Genomic DNA, 19,743 nt, shown 5'->3' on the forward strand with positions numbered 1-19,743 from the left:
GGAAGCTCTGCTACCAGGAGTTCATGTATTTGTAGTGCCAGACTCCATCTGGACAACTCACCGGCTTTAGCCCTCCTGCAGCTCAGAACTCCTAAATTCAAGTAATATACTCAGTCTCCCCCAATGGCAAGAATTAAAAGTATGCAGCACCACAATACCCAGAAGATGATGGTAATGTTAATAATATACTTCTAACTCCCATTTTGGGGAAAAAACTATTGCAGAGGTCTCCAAAAGATATCTGATAACCCTAGAAAATATGCATAATATTATACTCTCACTGCTTGAAACAAAAAACCTTACAGAAACCCAAAGTAAAATTCTCCTTGGCCAGATTACTAGTCTTTGGCATGCAACCTTTTTAGTTTAAAAAATGAAATATTTAGTCAATTTTATTCAAAAAGTAGAAAGAAATTACTAAAATAAAGTTTGCTGCCATTAGGATCCTGGGGATCAAAAATTTAAATTGCTTGCCTATGAAATTTTATGAAGTACTATTTGCCATAATGAGCATAATGGAATTAATTAAATATTTGCTTTCTTCTATAAACCCTTGGTGGTAGAAGTCAGAGAAATTTCCTTTTCTTAATGGAACCCATTGACTTCTTTCACAGCTAATGGCAAGTTTTCACAACAGTGCAATGTAGGTCAGAGGAAGAAACATTGAGATGGCATCACGAAGACTGGGTTCAACTCCTATGTCCTTACATTTGTTGCCTATGTGACAATGGACAATTAGTCAATCAGCATTTATTGTGTGCCAGGCCCAGAGTAGACCAAAAGCCTACACCTTACCTTCTACTGGGAGAAAAAAATCCAGTTCTCTAAACTCTAAAGTTTCAGTGTCCTGATCTGTAAAATCACCCTAATCCTACAATACCAACCTCATCCCAAAGTGATGAGGATCAAATGAGGATGTATATAAAGCACTTAGCATAATTAAAAGTGTTTTATCAATTATACTTATTGTAAAACATACTGGCCCACATTTTAACAAGCTACCTCTGTAATTATAAATGAATAAACAGATTGTTACCTCTTTTCATTGCTTTCCACTGCATCTTTGGACCTCTGCTTTGCAAATAATTTTGCCATTCTTTTAGCTTTATTCTTTTGCCTGTTGCTCATCCCGGCCCGAAATTCTGAGTCAATCAACTCAGCAGCTTGAAGAGCCTGAAAGATTTAAAAATTGTTGAGTGTCAATTTCTTGTGTAATTAACAGAAATTCTCAGCTTCTCAGAATCAGAGAATTCCTTCTTTTGGAACAGGTCTGGCATATTTCATAAAGTACAGCTGTTTGGAAAGTTTCTGGGAAGTGAGCCTTCAAAATAAGACATATCATCCCCCAAAATTTATACTATGAAAATAAATGGCTTAACTTTTGAAAAACAAAATAGATATAATAATAATGAAGTGAATAAGCAATGATGATGACAAGGAGCTAACTATTTTTCCTAATCCATCATGATGCAATCAGGAGAAATATCACTAGAAATATAATAGAATTATTTTAGCAATTAATTGTCTAGGTATTGGCCTCCACTGGCTTCTTAGCTCTCCCTCTTCCCACTGTTAATATAGCCAATGTTTTCAATGTATAATAAAAAAAAATCTAACCCCAACTCTGTTACTTGTTACTATCTGGAAAGTCACTTAGCATCTCTGAACTTTTAGTTCCCTGACTTATAAAGTGAATTTAGAATAAAGGATTTGTTAAGTTCTATGAATCTAAGTGAGTCACTTACATATTTTTCCCTCCATAAGTTCTCAAAGTCAGAAAAGCTCCAAGGTATGGTTTTAGGAAAGTATTATATTTCTACTAGCTTCCCAACAGCATTCTACTGAGCCTGATGTTCTCTAGCCATGCTATGTGTTAATATTTCAGAAAGGAAGTTCTCCTCAGAAAGAAAATGCTATCTCCACAAATAATTTTAGAAATAGTCTGAAACTCTCATTAGGTTTACCCAAGAAGGCTGATGTCAGGAGCATCCAATTGCAAAAGACAAGTTCCAATGAATCAGATTCAGAGAGATTGTCTATTCTGGAAAAGAGGAGTTGTATTCTATGCATAGGCTCCCCTCTGCTCCCATAAGGCAATCTCTGTCACATATCAAACTTTTCCAGTGTGGCTCCTTATTAATTTCCCTCAGGTTGGTCACTTTTTCCTCTCATTTATCAACACTACAATCATATTACAAAGCTTCTGTTTTCATAATTTCTTATATTTCTTCTCTCTCTTTATTTCTTTCTTTCATATCCTTCTTTATCTTGGTACTCTTTATCCTTGAATTATTTTCTACTTTCTGATACCTTTTTTACCTCCTTACCACTGATCTTTTAATTTTCTGTTTCTTTTTCTTTCCCTAATATTCTTGCTTTTTGGTTTTTGTTTTTACTTTTTCTCATCCTATAATTTTCTCTACTTATTCAGTCTCATTATTCCTTTTTTTCTGAGATACCCCAAGTTGAAAGAAGCCTTGATCCAAATCTACTGAAATTTCTCTTTTTTCAAGCCAAAAGTAATATATAATTTAGAATTTGCAATGATTCCAAAGTTTATAAATACTGTCATAAATTCACAGAATGTTAGAACTGGAAAAGACCTTTGAAATTAATTAGTTTACCCTCTCTTATTTTACTGATAAATAAATAAGCCAAAAGAGGAGAAATGTGCTGAAGGTCACACAGCTAGTCAGTGACAAAACTCTAGATTCAAACCTAGGTGTATGGATTCCAAATTTATTGCTAAAACAAAGCATCATTAAACATGAAGAACTATCCTGATTCCTCACATCTCCCTATCGAGAAACTTTGTCTTCCACCTACCTGGAAAATATATTTTAACAGGATAGCAAAGGATAGAGAATAAAGCCTCCTATCACAAACAGGTTCCCATTAAGCACCATCAATAGGGGGAAAAAAATAACTAGCCCAGGTCAACAAGCCTAGGAGTTTGGTAAAATCTAATTTATGAAGACAAATTATGATGGCAACAATTATGAATTGAGTACAGTATTATAACAAAATACTATGATTTTCAATGGCAGAATCACAAATGAAGCAAACCCACTGTAATATTCCTTGTAATCAAACAGCCCGAGGTTTTACCTACAGGTTGTTTGTTTACAAGGGAGGCTGAAGCAGGGCTGTAGTCCAGATCTTCATCATTGAAGAGTTCTTCAGTATTCATTCCAATTGCTGCTCCCATATCAAGGCCAAGTTTCTTCTGTAACAGTTTGCGCTGGCGAGCTATTCTCTCTTTAGGGTCCACTTCCCCTTTAAATGGCAAAATAATTTGTTTCAATTGGTTAAAAAGTATTCTAATAAAAGTGCTGAATTTATACAAGTTATAACAACAAATACTGTTATAGTGAACATCTTTTTATAAAATAAATTCTGTCACAGTGATTGAATAATATTATTAAGCTTAATACTCTGAACTATTTGCTACTAAAGTATTTCCATATTTTTCTGATGAAAATACTCTTAAGAAAAGTTTTTTCTCATTGAAAAAGATAAAAACAAGACTAACTTTAAAAAATAATTTTTAAAATCCTATGCATTATCATAAATTATACTTTTGGAATTTTAAAATGGATATTAGAATTGGAAACTATTCTCACAAAAATCTATCTAAAATCAAAGAAACACAGAGCCAATTACTCAAAAAAAGCTAAAGAAAGTTGAATGCTTCACAAAAAAAAAAGAGGAAAAGGATTGATATAGATATGATAAATGAATTGAAAAACAAAAAACAACCCTACAGAAATATTTTTGGAATGAATAAAACCACTTTACCAAGCAACAGTAAAAGCTGATAATAGATATGCCATTGGATTTTTTTAAAAATGAATCTAAATGTGGTACATCTCTGGAGCCTATGAAATAACTGTCTAAGAATGGAATCAAATGGCCCTCTGTGGGTGACATCAACATGAATTCAGCCAACAATTTGTTAGACAAATTCCTGAGCCATCTAAATTTGTTTGTGTGGAAACAGATAGATTTATGATACCATTCCAGACCAAAGATCATACTGACCAGAAATTATAAATAGGTTATCCTGAAAGGAGCCGAGACTTAATGATCAATGTGAGTTATGTAAAGAAATAGTAAAAACTGCTACACATCGCTGCAGGGTACAGATTTCTAGCAAAGGGACTAACACTAAGGAAATAAGGCATCTCAATTTACACAAAAATATTACAATTTTACAATTTTCTTTAAAATAAAAAAATCATCCTTCTTTTTCTATTTCCTTTGCCTTATAAATAAAATTTACTTAACTAACAAAGTTTTTCATTTGAGATATCATAATTCTGGTTTTCTAGTGTTAACTTTCTTCTATTTTATTTCATTATGGATCCTCTCTTTTGGAAATCTGATGAAACCTAATAATACCACATTTTTTGCCTATATTCATAATGGGGAAAAAATGTTAAATTTCACCAAAGTCAATGAAAATAAAGTATTTTTTTTTCACATTCAGGTTGATATAACCCTTAGATAAGAATTGATATAACACCTATTATGTACCATGCATTAGAGCTTTTAAAAAATGTTATCAGTTAGGAGGTGCAGTAGATAGTGTGCCAGGCTTGATGTCATGGAAGACATCTTCATGAGTTCAAATCCGGCCTCAAATGATTGCTTGTTCTGTGACCCTGCCCAAGTCATTTTAACCTGTTTGCCTCCATATCCTCAGCTGTAAGATGAGCTGGAGAAGAAAATGACAAACCACTCTATTACTTTTGCCAAGAAAGCCCCAAATGGGAGCCCAAAGAGTCAGATGTGACTGAAAAACAATAAATGTGCAAAGTACTATACTAAAAGCTTTTCAAAAAAAAAAAATTACCTCATTTGATCTTTACAACAACCCTTGTTTGGTTGGTAGGTGCTACTATACCCATTTTAAAGTTGAGGAAACTACAATATGACTAATATAGATTTGTCTTGATGATCACACCTGTATAACCTATATTAAACTGTTTACCATTTGAGGACGGTGGGAATAAGACTTTAGATCTCAAAACTTTAGAAAATGAATGTTAAAAATTGTTATTACATTTAATTGGGAATGAATACATAAATAAAATAATGCTGAGGCAAACAGAGGTTGTGATTTAACTGATAACAAAACTAGTAAAGTATTCGTCTGAGACCAGATTTGAATTTAGGTCATCCTCATTCTAGGCTCAGTGCTCTACTGACTGTAACAATACCTCCTAATAATGGAGTATCAGCTGCTTCTCTGATTTAAGACATCAAGAAAATTAACAAGGTAAAAATGCAATAAACCAATACCTATAAGGAGGGAAAGAAAATGAATCATGTAAACATGGAAAAATATTTTAAAATAAAAATTTAAAAATAAAAATAAACTAATAGCTGAGAAGAAAGATTATTCCCTAACTTGCTTACTCAGCATCCCTTCCCCCAAAGGCTATCATGATTGGGTAGGGGAACACAAACAGATACACAAGCTTCCAACAGAACTTAACTCTCATTTCCAACCTACTCCCTCCAACATTACCCCACCATGAGTGGAAAATCAAAAGCTAGAAATGTGTTCTGGACAGAATAACAGCATGGTGGTAGCACTTTGTGCCAGAACAGTATTTAGCCAGAGAACTAAGGCAGGGCACAAGATTGTGTTTGGTTCCACCAGACCTGAAATAAAGGGAACTAGTAAACAGCTGTAGTCAAAATTATTCTCTCAAAAGTCTCCTGGGTCAGAGAACTATGAACTGCCCGCCATGGAAAAAGGTGAGGACAGCTTCGAGGACCAACACCAGGGGGTCATGTCATCAAAGTAGGAGTCAGAAAGTGAGAAACAGGGGAATATAACAGGAAAAGATTAAAATTGCTAAAGGTTTCAAGAGGAATAAAACTCACCAGAAGACCTTGAACACAAGCAGATTAAACCAAGAGAGAAAATATTGACAAAAGAAGGAAATATGGCCCTCCAGATCAAGTGAATGAGTCAATGTATCTATGAATACTATGAGACAAAAGAAAATAAATCAATAGTTGATGAAGCAGAGGACCCAGTTAATTCTTAAAACAGCATGAATCTCAGTGGGATGTTCCTGAATGGTTTAAAAGAGAAATAAGAATTGCTAATGCAGAACTGATGGCCTACAAGGCAGAAATAGTCAATAGAATAATTCAGCAAAACTTTAATCTCTGTTGGCAAAAGTCATCAAAGAACAAAAGAGATTGAGAATTCAAATATACAGAAGAACAATCTGTAGGAAAAGAAACAAAAAGCAATAACAAAAGAAAAATAATTTCTATACAGTGAACTTAAGATGAACATAAAAGGATGAATTTAAATCTGGTGTTACATATACTGCTGTGGGCCAGTATCTTATAGAAGAAATGAAGTAAGTCTTCATAGTAAAGGGAAAAAAAGGACAGAAAAGCAGTTCTAGGGCATAATCTCAAAAATTACAGAATGATATTTGTTTGAATCAAATTTGTTTAACTGTTGACTAGTTCTATGAAGACCTACAACATCTTCTAGAAACAATACCAAAAAAAAGGATGTTGCATTCATCATAGGAGATTAGAATGGTAAAGTAGGAAAATTATAAGATAATTGGAATAATAAGCAAATTTGGCTTTGAAGAACAATTGAAGCAAAGCAGAGACATATTTTTTGGCGAAGAAAACTTGCTGGTCAGAGTGAATACTTTTTCAACAAATCATCACCAGATGGTCAATCTAAAAACCAGATTGATTCTATACTTTTCAGCCAAAGGTGAGAAAGTTTTATACAGTCAGTTAAAACAAGAGTTGACTATGGCTCAGATCATGAGCTTCTTATTGCCAAATTCAAACTTAAATTGAAGAAAGTAGGAAAAATCATCAGATTGTATGGGTATAACCCAAATAATATCCCTTATGTATACAAAGTAGAAGTGATGAATAGATGTAAGGTATTAGATATAGCAAATAGAGTGCCTGAAGAACTATGGATAGAGGTTTACAATATTGATTAGGAGACAACACCAAAAACATCCCAAAGAAAAATAGCAAGAAAGCAAAATGACTGTCAGATGAAGTTTTTACAAGTAGCTGTGGAAAGAAAGTGAAAGGTAAAGGAAAAGATTGAATAAATTAAATAAAGAATTCCAGAGAATAGCAAGAAAAAAAGGTTCTCTGAAATGAATAATGCAAAGAAATAGAAGAAAACAATAAATTAGAGATCTCAAGGGAACATTCCATGCAAAAATTAACATGGTAAAAGGGAAAAAATATATAAGAAAGAACTTAACATCACTAATAACCAGGATAGTGTGCTTACTTATCTAGAGCCAGATATCCTGAAGAGTGAAGAAGTCAAGTGGGCTTTAGGAAGCATTGCTAAGAATAACACTGGTGGAAGTGACAGAATTCCAGCTGAGCTGTTTAAAATCCTAAAAGATGTTACTAATGTGCTGCGCAATATGACAGAAAACGACAGTGGCCACTGGATTGGAAAATATCAGCTTACATCCCAATTCTAAAGAAAGGCAATGCCAATGAATGTTCAAATTACCAAATTGTACTCATTTCACACACAAACAAGGGTAAGCTTAAGATTCTGCATGCAAGGCTCCAGCAATATGTGAACTGAGAATTAATTACCAGAAGAGCAGACTCGTTTTCAAAGAAGCAGAAAAACTAGAGACTAACATTCTCTGGGTTATGGAGAAAGCAAAGGAAATCCAGACCATTTACTTCTGCCTTGTTTACTACACTAAAGCCTGTAATTGTGTAGATCACAACAAAATATGGCAAGTAGTCAAAGAAATGGAATTACTGGATCACCTTACTTGTCTCCTGAGGAACTTATATACCGAACAAGAAGCAACAGTTAAAACCAAACATGGAACAACTGATTGGTTTAAGACTGGAAAAGGAGTACAATAAGGCTGTATATTGTCACCTTATTTATTTAACTTATATGCAGTATACATCATGCAAAATGCCAAGCTATTTGAATCAAAAGTTGGAATCAAGGTTTCCAGGAGAAATATCAACAAATCTCAGAGATGTAGATGATATACTCCAATGACAGAAAGTGAAGAATGTGAAGATTAAATTGTAACCCCTGGCTATTTTTAGAATACCCTTCTTAAAGTTGAGTTTGGAGATTTGCCCATTTTTAGATCTAATCACCAAAAGTGTAAACATCCCACTTAATCATTGAGAGGAAGGTCTGTGACCCACTTGAGAGATAGTGGGTGACAAATCAGAATTACCTGACTGCCTTCTGGGCAGTCCTAGAGTAGTGCCAACTGTGATTTGTAGACATAAAATTAGGGGAAGACACAGGAAGTGACACAAGAGGAAATGTCTTTAAAGGGGAGTAACAACTTCCTGAAGGAATGAAATTCTTCATGCTTTCAAGTTGAGGCTGGTGAAGAGGGGCAGAAGGATCTGCTGACTGGACTGACAGGTGGTGAGTGAAAAGCTAACTCATAACTGCTGGATTTTTCTGAAGAGACTTCTCCAGGGCCTGGGCTACAAAGGCTAAGGTCTAAATTCCTCTGCCTGGGTTGAGCCAATAGGCCAGAGATAAATTACTTCGTGTTTAGGATAGATATCTTACCATATTCTCTCTCTGATTTCTTACTTCACTCTTTCTATAATTTGTAAATAAATCTCTTTGGAATTAATTATTCTTAAATAATCCAATCCAACCCTTCAAAAAAAAAAATAACCCCTTTAAGCCCTTATAAGAATTATTAAGATGCAATCCAAGGTGATATAACCTGTAAACTAAAGTCTAATTACTCATGAAAAAAGGGACATTAAATAAAGAATAGTTTGAAGTAGTCCTACAAAGAAAATGAGAACTGAACAAAGTATTTGTTTAAAACACCCCAAACAAAAGAAATACAAGAAAGGAAAACAAATATAGCAACCAAGGAAGGCATAGATAATGAAATAAGCTACCCTAGAACAAAAAGGAAAAGAAATCTATGAAGCTAATAACAAAAACTACAAAGAGCCCATTAAGAGATTTCTTTCTAAAAGTACATAAAGCAACATGGATGAAAATTGAAGTCAAACAAATAGAAATGATGAAGGAACAGAACTAATACCCCATCAAACATTTATCAATTTTTTGTGAGACTAAATTGAATAATGGGAAAACAACACATAAAAAGGGAGGAAGATGGTAATGGGGAATGTGACCTATGCTAAACAAGTCAAAAGTTAATAAAAGGAATTTAGAAGGAATTAAAAAGGGGGGGGGGGAGGAAATCTCTTTTCACTAGTGAAAGGGGAACTCACTGAAGAATACTACCATGGGAAAAAGAAAAATATTCTCTAATAAGAGATGTAGACCTTAAAATGAGGATATTCTGTAAAGACTTGGTGCTTAGAAAAACCATTTTATCCTACCTTATGAAAAGGAGAATCAGAACTCCTTGGAACAATTGACATTCAGATGAATAGGAAGGCATGAACTCAAGAGATGATCACAAGAAGGGCAAAAGGTAGTAATGAGCTACATAATCAGGAACACAGGAAAAATTTTAATTTGGGGAACAATTTCTACCTCTTCTAATTCTGAGGATCAAATGGAATAAATGTAAAGTGCTATGTGAATCTTAAAATACTATACAAAGGTTATCCATCTTTCCTCTGATTTTTTTTTCTTCTCTCATTCATTCATGTCTTCCCTCTTAACTGATCATGATAAGAGATTTAAGGAAGTCATCACAACAAATATCTAATTAGCATCTACTATGGGTAAAGAACTGTGCTGGGTAAGAGAAATTAGTACATTTTTATTTTAAATATATATATTTGTGTTACAAATATATTTGAGTTTTATTTTATGGCTTATATAAGTTAGTGCTTTGTAGTTTATAGGAAATGTTCTGATCAGCATCCTTAATGATGAAGGCAGCATAAATCTTTGATCTTTCCCTTTCCACCCTCCCTCCCAAATTCTTTTATTTCTGTCTTAGGCCTCTTAGAATTGCTAGCTTCTTTCAAAGCTTACGTCAAGTGCCACTGTCTACATGAAATCCTTCCTGATAGCTCTAGTTGTGCTTTCATCACCTCTGATATAGCCTTGAAATTACTTTCTTTTTTGTTATCTACTTATATATAAACATGTTGTTTCTCTCAAAAGAATGAAAGATTCTTGTGGGTAGGGTCTGTTTCATTTTTGTTTTCTTAAACCCACATAAGAAGGGCTTATTGACTGATTCATTAAAAAAATATTTCTGAGTTACCCTTGAGTACCTTTTTCCAAATAGCACAAAAAATAGGATTTTTTAAAATAAAATGAAAATTTACCATATTGTTACTCTGAAATAAACTTTTATAAATACACATTGGCTGGTCCAAGGAGCTCTTTTACAGTAATTCACATTTAATAAAGAAATTCAGTTTTAGCTCTAAAGCATGTTGGCAGTAGAAGGCCTGAAATCATACAAAGAACCCAAGTCTGTTTTTTTTTAAATCTATAAAAAGCTTATGAGGTTTCTCCTCTGGAGTCAGGCAAAATAAAGATAACCAGGATCTACCACTCTTCTTTGGTTTCTTTTAAGGACCTGAATAGGACTAGGTAATCTGATCTTCCTCCTTTCTAATTCAAACCCAGGAGATCTCTGAAGATCTAAAGCAATGGGGTAATTGCTACAGTGGGTGAATGTAGGTTAGAGATAAAGCACCAGTTAACTGGCCTTTACTTTTAGGGAGTCACAGGAACCCTGCTAGTCATCTGTCTAGTATCCGTAACTAGGCTGGTGACAAAACTGAGTTTATCTGTGTGATGAGAAGAATCCAGGACAATGAGGTGCAGGGGGGGTCTAAGCTAATTTAAGAGAACCCTTAAACTGTGCTACCTCCTCTCTCCAGTCTATCCAGAGGTACTTCTGGTCATCTTCCTATCCTCATTTGCCATATTCCTTTATTTTAGGAAATCTCTGGGTTCTAATAGCCATCCTATAATCTAAACTTTCAGAACTTGGTCTTTTGAGGAAGACAGACAGGGACACAGCTTAATCAATATCTGGAGGAGAAAGGGGAAGGCCAGGTATGGCTAGACAATAATTTGTTTACAAAGTTCTGGGGGCTTTCATTTAAGTTCAATGTGACAACACAATCAAACAATAGTCAAAGAAACTATGTTAGGCTTAAGGGAAATGATGTTGGGGGGGCAGCTAGGTGGCTTGGTGGATTGAGAACCAGACCTAAAGGCAGTAGGTCCTGGGTTCTAATTTGACCCCAGACACAGACCCTTCTTGGCAAGTTTCCTAGCAAACTTTCTTAGGCAAGTCACTTAACCTCCACTGCTTAGCCCTTACTGCTTTTCTGCCTTGGGACCAATACAAAGTGTTCATTCTAAGATAGAAGGAAAGGGTTAAAAAAAAAAAGGAGAGAGATACAATGTTCAGGACTAGGGAGGTGATAGTCTTGTTATATGCTATTAGATCAGATTGTATCTGGAGTAGTGTGTTCTGTTCTGGAAACTATATATTAATAAGAACTTTGATAAGTTTAAGAGGGTCCAGAGGACAGAAATCAGGACAGTGAAGGGCCTCAAATTCATGCTATGTGACTGATGGTGGACCTTCTAGAGACTGCATGCTGTGCCCACCTCCCCCAATCCACACAGGGGAGGGAGAAAGCACTCCCATTTGGGCTGCTGAGCAGACGGGCAGGAGAAGTCAAAAAATGTCCTCAGGCACAATGGAGAAGGGGAGGGGAGCAGCTCCACCGGAGTCCCTCTGCCTTTCTAGAAATGGGGAAAGAGGGGACCTGTGGAGGGGGAAAGAAACAACTGTGCCTACAGAGAGTGCTTTTGCATGCCATCTTTGGCACATAATGCCATAGGTTCACTATTGCTGCTATATGAGGACTGAAGGAAGTGGAAATGCTGAATCTGAAGAAAAGAAGATTCAGGAATGATATAATTACCATAAGGTATTCCAAAGGCTATAAAAGAGTTGAAAGAGGGATTAAACATATTTTGCATGACCCCAGAGAGCAAAACATGGAGCAATGAATGGAAACTGCAAAGAGGCAAAATGAAGCTTGACATAAGGAAAATTTCCTAATACCAAAAGGTAGAGTGGGATATCTTAGGGGGGCAATGGATTTCCCTTTACTTGAAATTTTCAGACAAAGGCTAGATGACTACTTGACAGATGTGGGTTGGACTATAAATAGGCCTCTATACACTCACCCAAGTTTTTGATTCTGCAAATAATAGATTTGAGCAAACCCAGAGCAACTGGGTTTAAAACTGGTATGTGATTTACCTTTGTAGTCTCTTTCAGTCTACTTCCTCCCGTTTAAAAAAAAAAAAAGAGGCTAGACTAGACTAACTCTAAAGTCCCTCCTCACACTAATTTTATATAACCCTATAAAGACAAGGAGCAAGCTTCTTTAATTATTATTCCTCCATTTTAAATATTTATAAATGAGATCAATTGGTTTCCAAGTACTACTTATTTTGTCCCTTGTTACTTTTGGACAAAAGAGTCTCATTCAAAGCAAATAAAAAGGCACAAACAAGAGCTTTACTGGTTATATAGACTAGAGGAAGTAGAAGGGATATTAAGAGAAACTTCAGTCTACTACTTCCCAAATGATGAATCATACAACTTTGAAGTGTTATCAAGACACGCTAGCTATGTGGTGGGCAGTTGTTACTTCCTCTAACAGTAAAATGCTTATACAGAGAACTTGGCAATTATGGCATCTGTTCCTACTAGTACTGCTCTGTTTAGAAATAGAAAAAAGCAGAAGGAATGTATGAACTTTAGTTCACATTGCCTCCTGGCAGCAATACAGTGGGTCATACAACTATTACTGTCAAACTATAATGACCTAGCATTGTGAGCCATAGCCTAATTGAATGGTACTAGTACTGTTACCTCTCCGGACATTGAGAGAGAGTGTGAGTAAAGAAATTGGTTATCTGGGAAACAGAAAAAATATAAGTCATCTTCACCTCTCTCTAAGCCATCTAGTCCCTTCTATCCTCATTCTGCCTTAGTTAGGGAAAGGCAGTGGTAAAACAAAGACTTTTATTGTACTTAAATGTACTCTCCAAGTGACAATGTAAGCAAAAGAAGTTGAAAATTCTGAATGTCTACAATTACTGAACTTAATATTTAAAATATTACTTAGATATCATATAAATTAGAAGACATAGGAAAATGAAAAAAGGAAAGAAAAGGATGTCATAAAAGAGTCAGAATCCAAAGGCCAACCTAATAGAAGAAAAGAGAAAAACAACGTAATTTATGTCTTAGCCCTGAATCTCTTCTGTATGATCAGTATGGTTCCTGTAGAGAGCAGAGGTATCAAACTTCTGATAAATAAAAAAAGAGAATACAGCATAGAACAATGTTAATTTGAAGCATGCTACCACATGGATGTTTCTATTTGAACGTGACACCAATGCCATAGAATAAAAGAGCTATCCCTCAAGTATACACTATAATCTGGACAAATATTGTAGATCACCTCAATTGCTCTTCTCTGATCCCATAGTCAAATACATCTTCTAATACTAATTCTATTGCCTACGAAAATTTCTGACTTAGAAGCAGGGTATTGGCCTGCTATACTTTGTGTGAAATATGGACAAATATAGCCCCAACTACAAATTTAGAAACTAGCATTTCAGTTTATCAATTCTTATCTTAGGAATCAGAAGAACACTGATTATTCTTGCATCCTTTGGTCCACTCAGTAGAACTAACTTTTAATGCTAGACCTTGGAATTGAGGAACCATTCCCAAAGAACAGCATGATCCAACACAAACTGACAGTTATACATTCTAATTCAAGTTTCAAACTTACAGAACAGCAACAATATCTGATAAATTATTTAAAGTGCTAGTCTTAGAAGTGGGGAAATGTTAGTTTTATTTTTAAATCCATGTAATAAAGATGAAAAAATCCTTAGTCATTTTATTGTTCTAAAAATTATTTTCTAAATTTTCAAATGTTATGGGTTCTAAATAAATGCCAAACACCATTAAGTGATTTCTCTAACCCCAAAGAATCAATTTCCAGGAAAAGAGATAATAGCAGTAATATCACGTTAATCATGCTTGGCAAAGGAAAATCAGATTCTCTTGTGCATGGTTCATCAATAAGAAGGTAGCTGAGTTTAGAAAACTCATTAAAGCTTAAGAGATCATTTTTAAAAGTTGGTCAATTCTTGGGAAAATCTTTAAGTTTTTTACAAAAATTTGACATTTTAAAAAATAAAACTTCCTCCTCCTAATTTCCATAATTTGATATTTTGGCATAATTACAAATTAATGTCGTTCCTACATTCAAGTATATTTCCTGGTATTCAACTGATTTCAAAATAGGGAGATGTATTTAAAAATTCCATTTAGTTGGATAACTGAAGATTAACTTCTCAACTAAGTATTAATCAAATTTATAAAATCATGACATTATACTTAAAGGTTAATTTAGACATAAACTTAGCAACCAAACAAAACACTAATTTTCATGTAAAGGGCATTTTATTTTACTTACAGGAATCCATTAAAAAACATCAAGGTTTTTTCCACTCAAGGCATCAATCTTGAATGGCCAAAACATTTATTTTATATCCAGATGGATTCTGTAAGTTTAAAGATAATGGGAAAATTACCTACCCATGCAGTTTTTTTTTGCTTTGGTAATCAACATAAATATTCAATGATATCTAGGACACCTGTGACAGAAAATTAACTAGCCCACAGTTTCTAACTATTTCACAGATATTACAAGTTAGCCAAAATGACTTCTCTAAAGCACCTTTCATCTATGAAATTTTATGATAAATCACAATATTGCCTTTTAAAAACTATGAAATTACAAATACTTGGTAATATGGGCTGTGAAGTAACATGGTTGTAAAACTGGGTATCAAAGAAAACAAAAATTTATATTTTAAAAGTAAGAAACTAATGACAAGAGAATTTCCAGATGACTGTTACTGAATTTATGCCAGTCAAAAAACAAAGCAATGCTGAAATAGCAACAGTTGTCCTCTAGAGCTATGTAGAACACATTGATATAATCAAGAAAAAAAATGCAAAAGTTGCTTTACATCAAACATTTCTGGCTACTTTTTGATAAACTTCTGACAACATAAATAAGAAACATTAGATCATTCGTGACACATGAAATACATATAGTAACAAATTATCAAAAAGACAGAAATGACATATTCTCCTATTATACCAATACCCACCTGATTTGTCATCTTGGACTTCAAATTCTGCACCAGCAGACCCAAGAAGTGATGCTCCATGTTGTAGCAATCTGCAGATGTCAAATCTGTCAAAACTCAATCGATCTGAGGCAGATGAATCTTCCATAGAACTTTCTGAAGTAGGTTCTAAATGAAGTTTAAACATATTTTATTTGACTGTATGGAAAACCAAAGTATGAGGAATGGTGAGATAAGAGTACCCTATTTCATGAGGAATGATAATTAAGAGATGGGTTAAGAAGAACTACTACCTGGATTTACTTTACAGTCAATTTTCAGCTATTTGTGCACTGATTATTTGTTTTAAGGTTAAGATCACTATACTCTCAAACAAACTTTCTACCTACAAAAGGGCCAAGACAGAAGGGTATTAAATTCACTTCTGATTCACAGCATAACTTTAAGAAATACTTTTTTAAAGAATAAACATTTAAACTGGGCAGAAAATTATTCATGGCTTTTCTTCTCCCTGCTAACAGAGATTACAAAGAATTGATTGTGCTTCCTTTGGCTTTACACTTTAGTATTATACAACTACTCCGGGATTATATTTATCCTTTCTTGATATTATTGGAGAATACTACACTTATATTATCTCTAAACAATTATAAAAAAAATGAGAGAATTGACTTCAGAAAGTATCTAACGGATGGAGAAGGGCCGAAAAAGTAAATTCATACTGAATTTGCTAAATCATTTTAAGTTAAATTATCTAGAAGTAAAATGAGAGAAACCAGCACAAACAGCCCACATCTCTTCTTGATATAGGAAATGACAAGTAAGCTATCAATTTTCTGCAATAGTTAAAACACATTGTAATTCCTCTTCCTACTGCATCTTGGCAAGATGAAGATGCTAATAACTAAGTTCAAACCAAGGACCCCTTGATACCTTTTACCTACCTCTTACCTAACCTAAATGTAATTAAAAATTACAAAATTACAAAAATTAAAAAAGATGTAATTAAAAAACCAATAGGAAGTCCCAGAAAGTCAACCATCTTTGGATGCTTCAGACCTCTAGCATTTGCCTTGATCCACAAAAGGCTTCAGACTACAAATGCAAATAAATTTTGGGTCCTTCACACAGTTAGTTAACCTTCTTTACTATGGACTCTCCATTTCATCTTCGTTTTTATGTGAAGGTTGAACTTTGAAGGGCTAAGACTAAAATATTTTGGACTGTAGTAATATGCTACCTAAAAATATACCATTAAAAGGGTAAATTAGGAGAGGCCCCATCAATTTCTTTAGTTGTAATACATCTGTTTATACCCAAATTTAAAAATACTATCTTAAAACTACTTAATTATGGGAGGGCTTAACAAGTATACCTAACTTAACTTAACCGATCATGAGAGAGCAAATCTATCTTTGCACTAGCAAAAATAACTACAAGTAGTAGACTAAGTTACAAAATTGAAAAAAATTATTAAAAGGAAGTTGAATTCTAGATATAGAAAAAACTAATGAAGGTCTGGGGGACAAAATAATGAAATAAACTTCCTTCACGGCAAAGGTGGGGAGGATCCTAGGAGAGATTACTAGATATATACTGGTAGCCAAATTTTTATATCTGGTATTCTGAATATTTTTTAATTGTTTAACAAGGAAGTTTTCAACCTAGGGCAAGATAAATGAGAAATAACTGATCCTAGGACAAAATGCATCAATAAAATGAATCCCCCCCCCATCCCCTAAAAAAAGTAGATTACATTTTAGCTGTTTCCTACAATGGCAAATAGAAATGACTGCATGGGAAAAAAATCTCCTTGCAACAAGTTACATAAGCTTTAAAAAAATGACAAATTTTAACTCTATGACACAAAACAAATTAATATCATTATTCAATACAATATGTGCCAGGAAGCAAAAGTAAAAATCTCAGGCAAGCCAAGACTAATCAAATAGCCATTATCTAGATAACAGTGAAAATAGAACTATAGCAGTTGTACTATACTATGTATTAGGGCTTGACTGGAAAAATGCAAAAAAAATTCACATGTAACAAAATGTATACTTTTCAGGCTTACAAAAGCTTATGGCTTTGAAAACTATGATGATGATATAATGATTGATATATGATATAATGATAATAATGTTGACAATAATAGTCAACTAAATTTTATATGCTGCTTACTTTGTGCCAGGCACTATGCTAAGCACTTTACAATTATTATCTCATTTAATCCTCACAAAACCATGGAAGGCAGATGCTATTACTATCCCTTTTTTATAGATGAGGAAACTGAGGCAAACAAAGGTTCAACGATTTGCCTAGGGTCACACAGTGTCTAAGCCAATTTGAACTTGGGTCTTCCTGACTCCAGACATGCCAATAGATCAAATGAAGGTAAAATAAAGACAAAACTATCAATAAAATTTTTTTGAAATAATTCAACCCGTCAGAACATAAAAATGCATTTTCAATCCACTTTCATAAGAATACTAATAAGAATCAAGATTTTCCTCACCACACATTCATATAATTAAATCTACTCATAAGATTACTGCCACTGCCTAAGCAAATAAAACAAAAAGAAATCTGGGCAAGTGTGTGTCTCTTTACAGATTTAGACTGACAATAGACCTATCTTTTTTAAAAGGACAACACACCCTCAAAACAAGCATGTCACCGTATTCTGTCATGTCACACAGCAGGTAACTTAAAAGTGCTTGTTGACCAAGTTGGCTGGAATTTTCTGCATAAACTGCATATAAACATCTACTTCATAATTTAAATAAAATACATATCCCAAACAGGGTTTACTTAGCAGCCATTAGTCACTTCCTAATATGTTTGCATATTTAAAAAGGTATGTAAGCTTTCTAATTTGAAATTATTTTTTTAAATGCCCCAAGTTGTATACCTCTTCTTGGGGAAGAATGTGATTAAAAAAACTCATATTTAGAGTTTGATGGCCTGGGTTCAAATCCTGGGCTCTAAAATCATTTCTTCTCTTTGGATCCTAATTTCTTCTTCTAAAAAATGGAGGAGCTCACTAGGCTTCCATTTCTAAATCTATAATTGTATAAAATCTACAATTAAGTTTTCAAAGAAGGAATTCAAAAACTACAAACGCAAATTCCAACTAGTTCCTTTAAAAGCACCTTGCTTCAATCTTGGCACTGGATTCCATTCAGGTACATTTTTCACTATGGCTTCCACAGCTTGTCCAGCTGCAATTCGGGTATCCCAATTTGTACTCCTTAAATATATCAGTACCTTTAAAAAAGTATAAAATAAAGTAGTTATAGCAAATATAACCTTTTTTTGATAGAACATGGAAGAATTTACATTTGTTTAGATTTGCTACCATAATTTGGCAGCACAAGTAATACTAGCAAAACATTAAGGTCACTTAACTACAAGGTTAATCTCTCATGCTCCACATCACTATTCTCTTCCAATGGAACAAGTGGGCACTATCATTAAAAAAAAAAAAGTACATATCTATTCGACCTCATAGTTAAAGTGATCATAAAAAGTGGGATTCCAATCATTAATAAAGTTCAGTTTTTCCCTGCATAGACAATCAAGGAAAACATTAGTACATAGAATATTGTCCTGATTATTCCAAATCTAATTATCTAAGTTACCACAAATTAGTGGCAAAGGTAATTAAATTATAGATGTAAGGTTTTTCTTTAAAGCCAAGTAATAAAAGTACATAGCCAGTTTTATACCACATGCCAGCAGCAACTGTACTTTTCACTACTGCTTTGCTCTTGGGGGGAGGGGAAAAGTACCTTTCCATTAGGAAAAGCCTCTGCTGGCAGCAATGGCTATTTCAAAGCAAAATGAAAGAGAAAAGGATTTTCTTTTGCTTTGTTTTGTGGGGTAACAGAGAGGACAAAGGAAATCTTGACTTTTTTTACAAAATGTTGGTAAGGAGAAGAATGAGAGGAAAAGAGTAGATACTCTATATATATCCAATGATTGCCACAGGATGGTTGGAGATTAAACAATAGTCCCGAAGTCTAAAATACAACATTTAGTCAGAAAATACAAAGAAATTTAACTTGATTCCATTTTTTTATTTAGCTCTTTTTTGATGATTGCTTCTTTCCACAATAAGCAGATTCTGGAGATGTGTAATAAATAAGCAAGAAATACAATCTCTCCCTTTTTGTTCCTTATAAGACCTAAATGTTATGTTGATGTCTCCAAATTAGTGTATACGGCATTAGCTGTCATCCCTAACACCATTCTTTTATCCTTTAATACTTATTTCTGCAGACTGATTTCCTCTTATTCCTTCTCCAAGCATATTGCAAACTGGTCCATTTGTTATTTTCTGTATGTGAAATTCCATTTCCAACACTATACCTTTCTTTGTCCAGGTCATTAGAAATGGTTTCCCTTCTTACCTTGCCTCTTAAAATTCTTAGCTGCAGACTTTTCCTAATGCTGGGAGATGTTGATGCTCTACCCCCAGATGAAGGTGCCTATAGGTTTTATCTCCCCCAACTAGCATACCAACTCCCTGGAAGCAGATA

At 34.0% G+C, this 19,743-nt stretch overlaps 1 protein-coding gene across 4 annotated transcripts in view; it reads right to left on the reverse strand.

Moving 5' to 3' along the window:
- The window catches only part of BTAF1 (B-TFIID TATA-box binding protein associated factor 1), a 118,524-nt gene that overhangs the window by 71,573 nt on the left and 27,208 nt on the right, over positions 1-19,743 (reverse strand). For 2 of the 4 annotated variants that reach the window (XM_007478816.3, XM_056802583.1), the window contains exons 3-6: positions 18,355-18,469; positions 15,224-15,370; positions 3,071-3,276; positions 1,037-1,173 (exon numbers count right to left, since the gene is read on the reverse strand). In XM_007478816.3, the coding sequence (XP_007478878.1) occupies positions 1,037-1,173; positions 3,071-3,276; positions 15,224-15,370; positions 18,355-18,469 (605 nt within the window). Of the gene's footprint in view, positions 1-1,036; positions 1,174-3,070; positions 3,277-15,223; positions 15,371-18,354; positions 18,470-19,743 lie in introns of those variants that run through there. The other 2 variants (XM_007478817.3, XM_056802580.1) reach the window with 2 other exon arrangements.

Source organism: Monodelphis domestica, chromosome 1 (genome assembly GCF_027887165.1).
Source record: "Monodelphis domestica isolate mMonDom1 chromosome 1, mMonDom1.pri, whole genome shotgun sequence".
Taxonomy (NCBI): Eukaryota; Metazoa; Chordata; class Mammalia; order Didelphimorphia; family Didelphidae; genus Monodelphis; species Monodelphis domestica.